Here is a 9,465-nt window from a genome sequence, read left to right on the forward strand (position 1 = left end):
TAATTCATTCTCCTACACAACTGTTGGCAATTTACTTTTATTTTCTTAATTATGAACTGCAGTTGTGTGTTTGGAAATACAATATAAAGTTGTGTTATGCAATAACCAACAATATAATGTGAACCCAACATATTAAAATAATTCTTGACACTTAAAGGAATTTTATCCTGCATATTTAATTAAATGGAGGAGATCACTTTTTAGAATGGCAACATAATATAGACCACATATATAACTTGAAACACATACGCTATCGTTCAAAAGTTTGGGGTCACTTAGAAATGCCCTTATTTTTTACATAGTTAATGTGGTAAATGACTATTCTAGCTGGAAACAGCTGATTTTTAATGGAATTTCTCCATAGAGGTACAGAGGAACATTTCCAGCAACCATCACTCCTGTGTTCTAATGCTACATTGTGTTAGCTAATGGTGTTGAAAGGCTCATTGATGATTAGAAAACCCTTGTTCAGTTATGTTAGCACATGAATAAAAGTGTGAGTTTTCATGGAAAGCATGAAATTGTCTAGGTGACCCCAAAGTTTTCAACGGTCGCGTACCTTGGCATAAATCAATGCATGAGGATATTGCTAGGCTTTTTATTTATTTGTTGTAGGAGATTTTTTTTAAAAAGGGCTTAAAATATACGTATTGCGTTCTATCAAATAGAGACTTTAAAGCATCACTCCACCTCAGTTCACTGTATAATGTGAAAACTTGCATAGTCAAAACAAAAATCACTGCCTTCTGTCTTCTGGAAGCTTTAAACGTGTGTTTCATGTTAGTCAGACGTGTTCATTTTATGCATTTTTAAAGGTATTGTGTTAGAACATTCGAATTACTGCTATATCTGTGTTTTGTTTCATTCCAGAACAAATGATGGAGCCTCTCAGATCAAATAATCTTCTAGTGTTTTACTGGAGTCAAAGAGCAAAACAGAAGAAACATCTGCAGGACACACCAGCAAAAGCAGCAGTCTCCATCCTGTCTGAGTGTTTTAAAACCTGCAGCGTGTCGGTGACAACCTCGGAAATACGGACGTCCAAAGTTTCATATGGAACCAAATCTGTCCACTTCAGGACAACATTTCCTCTATCATTATTCTTCTTCTAAATCGGTTTCCGGTTCAAACTAGTAGCAAAGTGAATGTTTTTTATCGAAAAAAACTCCAAATATGTAACTTTGATACACAGAAATTAGTTTTAGAGGTTTTATTAATGATCATAAAGGGACTGTAAACAGTTGTTTTTGCTATTTGTAAGAAATTTCACATCAAACTCTTTAAGCCTTTGTGTGGAAAACATAAAGATACATAAAGATACAAATAACTTATTTAGAACTTACTTATTTTAACATACTTTTATTGAATTACACTAGTTCAGCTACAGTTTTATTTATACAATTCATAATATATTTGTAAACCCACCAAGTTATACACAAATTATGGAAAAATGAATGAAAACTGTCCAAAAATACTTGAAATTATTTTTTTAAAGTTCAAAATGACATAAAAGTTGTTCACAATTCTTCAAATTTGTCCAAAAAGTCTAGAAATCTGTACATTTTTTTTGGCTTTAGACGCTGACACTTGGATGGATGTAAAACCGATCTGGTTGCAGTTTTTACCAGAACTCAAATGTGCTTTTTATCCTAAAAAAGACATGAAAGTTGTCCAAAATTACAGAAAAACTGTCCCAGATGTCTTCCAGATTGTTCAAAATAGTTGAAAATGACTAAAAAAAAAGTCCAAAATTGGAGAGAAATGATCCAAAGTGTCTTGAAATCTGTCTGTGTTTTTTGTCTTTTAAACTGTGACACTTGTCAGATCAAACGTATTTATAGAGCAGATTTAAAAACAGTTAACCAAAGAGCTGCACATTATCAGACAGCAGCAAGACAAATGAAATGATAAAATAAAAGAGCATATAATACTAAAACTGAGAAAAGAACAGGATGGTAACTTGTGAGATCAGTTTGTAAAACAAAAAAGGGCACTGAAAACATGTACATTCTGAGGTTTTTCTTGAAAATATCAATGAAAGAGGAACATTTAGTCGAAAGATTAAATGTTGCACACCAAGGAAACTTCCTATAAAAAGAATTCAAGCTGCTAGCAGTCGAGTTATGTGCTATACTACACTTTTCTGATTTAGAAAACAGTTTAAAGTGCTTAAAACCACAGACAGACGATATGTCAGCTCCTCTGGATCGCTGTAAAAGTGATTAAAATGAAAGCAATATCTGCAATATTTAAAGTTAAAGTTCAAACCAAACTGCGTTCCTTCACCACCAGAAAACCAGATATCAGAAAAAATAAAACAGCATTAAGGCAAAAACAATAAAGTGTATCAGTGCTTTAAAACCAGAGTGCAAATTTAAGGTATCACTATGAAAAGAAAAGATAAACTCTTCAAGAGCTTCTTTTCACCTAAAAATACCCTGAGTAGCATCATTTCAATGAGCAGATCACATAAAGCTATAAAAATGTAAGCATTTAAGGAGTCCTAAAATGTGACTCCAATTTATTACTTTTGGCATAATCTAACTTAAGAGTTCTAATTTTAGCAATAATCATTTTGTAGCTAATTGGCTACTGGGGTGTTTTTATGTTTATTTTTTGTATGTCCATTAGACTTAGCACTGTGTTTGTTGTGTAATAATGGGTCTCACAGTGAAGAAAACTTTTAATGCATCAAAGAACATGTTTCCTTTGACAGTCCCTCATATTTATCTCTGTAAGTTCATCAATGAAAGGCTGCAAAATAGACTTCTGACAGAGGATGGCGATATTTTCTGTCTGCATAGCTGTATTAACTTAGGTATGCAACAAAATAAAAATAAATAATCACAAATCTAAATATAGCTATAATATATGGCATAATCCATATGACGTAAAGCATTCATACTGTGATAACTGCTGTATGCACAATTTGAAAGAATAAGCATTTTAGGAGCGCATCCATCCTAAAATGTGACTCGAATTTGTCTTTATTGTTTTGCATAATCACACTTTAAAGACTTCTAATTTCAGCAATAATCATTTTGCAGTTTGTTGGCTTATCTACAGGCGTGAATAGAAGCACGCTGAGTGTTTTAGCTCACAGCATAAACTAGTGATCACATTTGCAAGTGTACTCACACACAGGATGTTCCTGAGAAACTGCTGAATCACTAAAATGGCATCTCTGTGTGCATGCAGACCTTTGAATCCCTCCACTCTGAGAGTAAAAAGTCAACAAGTCTGTCTTATTTCAAACAAATATAATCTTATTTCATGTACTCACTTTTTCCAGCTATGTCAACTCCTAACTACTAATTAAGACGAAAATTATCAGCAGATTCAGTCCACATTTTGTGAAATTCAGTTTTGTGTCACAATGAAGAAGCTGCATCAGAAATGAAGCGTAGCTGCACTGAAGCCTCCATTAGCTCATTGGTTTCATCAGCTGAGCGACCAGCTGAGCTGTAATCAATAATATCCATGAGAGTGTGACATCACTCTTCTACTTATGCTGATGTGCTCACACCAGACATGACAGGAATTAAAGTGCTCAGATTCTTCGAGATCGCCGACAGAAAGCAGTTTTTTTTTCTGCTAAATCTGTCTAAAAGTTCCTTGAAGTTTATACAGAAATAATAGTTGTCCAGATCTAAACCAATAGATATTTATGACGAGTTCAATTTACCAAATTTTCTTCAGATTTTTTTCCTCTGTGCATTTCATTAAGTAAAACTTGTGTAAAATCTGTTATCTTCGATAACATTTTTGTTAAAAATTCTTAAAGAAGGAGGGGTCGTGTTCATTTTTGTGCATTTTCTTTGGAGCAATGTATTTTTTTCTTTTAGCCTGGTAAAAATAACATACAACTCTTCCAGTTGGGACACTATTGCAGAGGTTTCACCTTCATACCTGCTCAATGATTGTCCTCATACTGGCCATAAACGGCTAATTTTATAATTTTTTCGTAAAGTATTTTAAACCCTCATTGGTGTTGATCACAAGAAAAAAACTTAGCCTCTTTGTGTGAAAACCTAAGGTTTTATGGTCTGTGGAATATTGGAGCAGACAGAAAAGTGGAAAATTGCACCATCATGTAACTGGTTTGTATTATTCTACCACTGAAGACCACATATTAATGAACCTGCAAAATTTCATTATTTCTCACTTAAGGCGCTTCAAACGTCGATCCACAGATTTATGCAAAGGAAATGACACAAAAATCGACATGAACCCACCCCATTAGGAATTTTTAACTGGGTCAATCAGTATTCACCGTTTAGGGAAAAAAATCAGTCAAACTGAAGGTGGTCAGGTGTGGAGCATTCGGTAAATTAAGGTGGAATGATCCATTTTTGAATCTGTAAATCCTCCTCAAAGTCTCGTCTCCACAGTTTCAGCCACAGTGTCCACGGTGGGACTCCTGTTTTCTTTCTGACCCGCCTTATGGCAGCACGGCAGCGCCTGCAGAACCTCTTTGAGGCCTTTGGTCATGAATATGTAGAGGAAGGGGTCCACCAGAGGGCTGAGGTAGAGCAGCAGGTGAGACACCAGGCTCAGGTAGGTCACTTCCTCCTTAAAGTTCAGAGCCTCCAGAAGGACGCTGAGGACGAAGGGCGAGTAGAGGACGGTGTAGTTGGCCCAAATGGCGCCAATGCCCAGCACCGTCCTCTTCCTCTCTGGGGTCGGAGGGTTGGACCGGGAGCAGATCAGAGCTCTCCAGGCATCCACAGCGAAGAAAAGGAGGACGGGGAAGGGAGTGAGCAGAGAAACAGCGAACCAGAGGTTGTACCGCAGCAGGGCGAGGGCCAGGATGCCGAAGGGGACGGCCCACGCTACCAGGGTCACCGCTGGAGACCTCCTGAATCTGCTGCAGGAGCCGAGGCACTGCGGGTAGGCCACCAGGAGATGGCGCTCCTGAGCTATGAACAGCATGAGGGTGATGTTGGAGACGACACCAAAATAGAAGATGAAGTCAGTGGCGTTGGAGGAGAACATGGAGCCGTTCTCCATTTCCTCATTCACCTGGGGACGGCCGAAGAAAGTGATGATGTCAGAAACCAGGAGGAACATGACGTGGACCGGAACTTTACCGTCACCTGGACGCAGAACACACAAATACAAACTACTGACATTACAAACATAATGCATCACTACATCACAGAGTTTTTTACATCTGTTTTGTCAGACAGGCTCTTTGATCATCACAGTGTAAATACTGTAAATACTTTACTGTTTAAAAGTTTGGTTTCACTAGGGATGTCCTGATTTTTGAAAGAAAATCAGCTTTTTGTCAATGAAAATAACATTTAATGAATTATAAATCCAGTCTAGACATTGTTAATGTGGTAAATGACTATTCTAGCTGGAAATCCCTCTATCAAATCCCTCTGCAGCAGTTGGGTAGGTATACAACCAATCAGCGCAACGAATAGGCTGACGTAGCTCCTAGAGCACCGGAAATCAGAGGATGCGGTAGTTCGGTGAAGCCTTATTTATACAGTCAATGGGTGAAGCTCAAGTATATTACAGACATGTTAACAGAAAGATTATTCAGAGTCGGTGCTAATGGAGCTCAATGACTGTTGTCGTTTTTGTTGTCAACCCTGGCAGAGAATTAAATTTGTTGCCGTGGGTTATCTAGCGTGGCAAGGCTAGTTGTTTCCGGTTGTTTCTGTCAGAATCGTCGCAGCTCTGTTGTCACTTAGTTACGCCCACTTTCTGACTCTACACTTCATGGTGATTCGTCCGACCAGTTTTAGGAGCATCCAGCCTCGAGCCTTATGGAGGGTAACTAAACCCACCCTGGCAGAGAATTAAATTCGTTGCCGTGGGTTGTCTAGCGCGGCTAGGCTACTCCATAGGGTTACAGAGGAACAGTTCCAGCAATCATCACTCCTGTGTTCTAATGCTACATTGTGTTAGCTAATGGTGCTGAAAGGTTTATTGATGATTAGAAAACCCTTGTGCAATTATGTTAGCACATGAATAAAAGCGTGAGTTTTCATGGAAAACATGAAATTCCCTGGGTGACCCCAAACTTTTCAACGGTCGTGTAGATCATTTTATCTTCTAAAAGTCAAAGACATCCACATCACATGCAAACTCAATATAGTACAGTCACAACTTAGAATGCTATTACATACTAGTGCTAATTTTACAGCTGCTAATATTTCATATATATAGAAATGCTAACTTCACGTATCCACTTTTCATTGACATAGCACTTCTAGTTATATCATATTAGCATTGTCACTTCCACTAATGCTTGTGCCTGATGCTGCTAGTATTAATACTCCTGCTGGTATTAGGATGACTTAAAGTGATGCTACACACATGAGCTTTCTGATAAACTGATCCAAATAAAGAAGCAATACGAGGAAGTGATATTATGTGACATCAACACAACCAACCAGCCTTTTCAGTTTAGCAAAAAGACATCAACATGAGCCATTTTGCGGCAGTTAGATCATTTGGATGTCCAAAGACTCGTGTTCTTCATGTCTGGCCGCATTTTCGCCTGCAAATCTCAAAATCACAACTCACCAGGAACTTCAAACTATACATTCCTTTGTGTGGAAAATGCTGAAATCACAAGATATATCCAGTATTTTTCATTTTTCAGTCAAAGATGTTTGCATGTGTAAGTTACTAGTTGAACTTTTGTTCTGCTGGATGTCTCAATGCATTTTTTCCTGCAAATCTCAAAATTATTTCTCACTAAAAGCCTTTAACTACGCATTTCTTAGTGGTGAAATTCTAAAATCACAAGATATATTTGGTGTTTTTCATTTAGGGGTCAAAATATTTCTGCATGTGTAAAATTGTAGTTAAATTTTTACTTGTCAAACATGTCTGGATGCATTTTCACGTGCAAATCTCAAAATTGCATCTCACTAGGAGCCTTAAACTACACATTCTTTCATAGGAAACTCATAAAATCACAAGATATTCAATAATTTTTAATCTACAGTAGTTGAAGTTTTAGTTGTCAGACATGCCTAGACACCTTTACACCTACAAATTTCATAATCCCATGTCACTAGGAATCTCAAACTACACATCTCTAATTAGCAAAATCCTACCATCACAAGATATTTTCAGTATTTTCCATTTAAAGGGAAAAAAACATGTCTGCATGTCTAAAATAGGAATTGAACTTGTGTTTGTCTGGATGCTTTTTCACCAGCACATCTCAAAATTAATTTTCACTAGGAGCCGTAAACTACACTTTTCTTAGCAGTGAAATCCTAAAATCATAAGATATTCAGTATTTTTCATTTACAGGTGAAAAAATGTCTGCATGTGCAAAAGCTGAACTTTTGTTTGTCAGTCACGTCTGGATGCATTTTCACCTGCAAATCTCAAAATCACTTCCCCCTAGGAACCTTAAACTACACATTAATAGTAATGAAATCCTAAAAAAGAAGATACAGTTATTATTTTTCATTGGGAGGTCAAAAGATGTCTGCATGTAGTAGCTGAACTCTTGCTTGTCAGTCAAGTGCATGGGGCGAAGGAGAAAACGATAGAAATGTGGCAATCACTGTCTGTACACCTCAAAAGCCTTTTAAACTAATTATTCATAAGAGTGGTGGCCTGGACTGGGGGTGGCGTGGGATATATTCTTTTTTTTTTTTTTTTTACTTTTTTTTTCTCCTTTTCCCTTTTATGGTCTTCTTATTAGTTAGTCTCTATTACTATTGTTTTGCTCTTGGCATGTATATTGCCCTTGATCAGAGGCACTGGTTGTCATTTTTTCTGTATTGCTGCATATGCTTTTGTCAATAAAGTAAAAATTTGATCACAAAAAAACTTTTGCTTGTCAGTCATGTCTGGATGCATTTTTACCTGCAAATGTCAAAATTAGTTATCACTGAGAAACTGTAACTGGACATTTTTTCATGGCAAACTGCTAAAATCACAAGACACGTTCAGTATTTTAAATTTAGAGGTCAAGAGATGTTTGCATGTGTAAAACTGGAGTTGAACCTTTACTCATCTGATGGCCTTTCCACCTGTAAATCTCAAAATGATCTCTCACTAGGAGCCTCGAGATACGCATTCCTTTGGAGTGAAATCCTAAAATCACAAGACAGATTCAATATTTGCACACTTTTGACCTCCCAGAAGAGTGCAGACAAACCTTTGCTCAGATTCTTGAGCGTGTAAATAGCCAGTCCGATGGCGGGCAGGCCGATGCCGACGGTCAGCCAGCTGATCACGTTGGCCACCTGGACGGCGGCAGGTGTGGCGGTGGCGTTGCCTGTGAGGCTGTCAGTGACGTTGTCGAGGTCGTGGCCAGTTGTTGTCACCGTGCTGCTGTCAGCCATAAGAGGCCACACGGTGGCTATTTATGTGTTCAGCTGTTTAGATTAGCACCAAGGTCCCTGGAGTAATGTCCATCAGCTGATGCCGTGAGGTTGTACCGGCCACGATTCTCTCCTGGGAGCAGAAAAACAAGAGCAAAACCATCAGACCGAATAAGCAGCACAGACAAACCATAACTGTGGCGCATTGAACAAAGATCTGGATGTGTTATGCAGACAGATAGGGATGTCAAACTCATTTTAGTTCACGGGCCACATTCAGCCCAATTTGATCTCAAGAGGGCAAAATAACAGCATAATAACCTATAAATAACCACAACTCCAGATGCTTGATTTGTTTTAGTGCAAAAAATGACATTCTGAAAATCTTCACATTTAAGGAATGATCTTTTTACAAAACATTATGAACAACCTGAAGCTTCTTCAGGAAAATCAGTTCAATTTTAGCAAAATTATGCCTCAATTGATCATTTACACATTACAATTTACAGATCACAGTGTTTCTATCAAGGAACAAAACGTTTAGTCACAGGCATCTGGAACAGACCAATGCAGTATTTTACTTTATGATCAAAACAACCAAAGTCAGACAAAAAACAACAAATACAAGACAAAAAATTACAAAAAAGAGACACAAAATGACAAAAAAATGAGACAAACGACACGAAGCAAAACAAAAAGACAAAAAAATTAGACCAAGCGGTTACAAAGCGAGAAAAAATGGACAAACAACAAAAATGAGAAAAAATTACACAAATGACACAAACAAGGTCTTCTGAATCGCTCTTAGACTGGTCTCTCCCCCAGGACCAGTTTGCCTTGGGAGACCCTACCAGGGGCTCATGCCCCGGACAACAAGCTCCCAGGATCACCGAGACACTCAAACCTCTCCACCGCGATAAGGTGGCGATTCGATTCGATTCAGAAGACCTCGATGAAAGCAGAAAATGGTAAAGCCGCTACCTGGCTCGGGTTAATGAAACCGGGGCCTTCCCCTGGAGTCAGGCCTGGGGGGAGCTTGTAGAAGAGCGTTTGGTGGCCGAGCCTTGGGGTCCCGTGGGGCTCGGTCGGGCACAGCCCGAAGAAGTAACACGGGGCCAGCGCCCAGTAGGCCCACCACCTACAGGGCAGGAAGTCG

The 9,465-nt window shown here is 38.4% G+C and overlaps 2 protein-coding genes across 2 annotated transcripts in view; one reads left to right on the forward strand and one right to left on the reverse strand.

Moving 5' to 3' along the window:
- LOC110972639 (solute carrier family 22 member 7-like) overlaps window positions 1–901 on the forward strand; it is a 51,132-nt gene extending 50,231 nt beyond the window's left edge. The window contains exon 10 of the mRNA XM_051960154.1: window positions 871–901. Coding sequence (XP_051816114.1) covers window positions 871–901 — 31 coding nt within the window. The remainder of the gene's footprint in view (window positions 1–870) is intronic.
- si:ch211-132e22.4 (uncharacterized) lies at window positions 876–5,085 on the reverse strand. The gene has a single exon (XM_051959754.1). The coding sequence runs from the start codon at window positions 5,068–5,070 to the stop codon at window positions 4,372–4,374; it is 699 nt and encodes a 232-aa protein (XP_051815714.1). The 5' UTR covers window positions 5,071–5,085; the 3' UTR covers window positions 876–4,371.
- Window positions 5,086–9,465: the final 4,380 nt, after the last annotated feature.

This window comes from Acanthochromis polyacanthus, chromosome 15, assembly GCF_021347895.1.
Source record: "Acanthochromis polyacanthus isolate Apoly-LR-REF ecotype Palm Island chromosome 15, KAUST_Apoly_ChrSc, whole genome shotgun sequence".
NCBI classification, from domain to species: Eukaryota; Metazoa; Chordata; class Actinopteri; family Pomacentridae; genus Acanthochromis; species Acanthochromis polyacanthus.

Coding starts and splice junctions, on each gene's coding strand:
- si:ch211-132e22.4 (XM_051959754.1), bottom strand. CDS start 5,070: ATGTTCCTCCTGGTTTCTGACATCATCACTTTCTTCGGCCGTCCCCAG.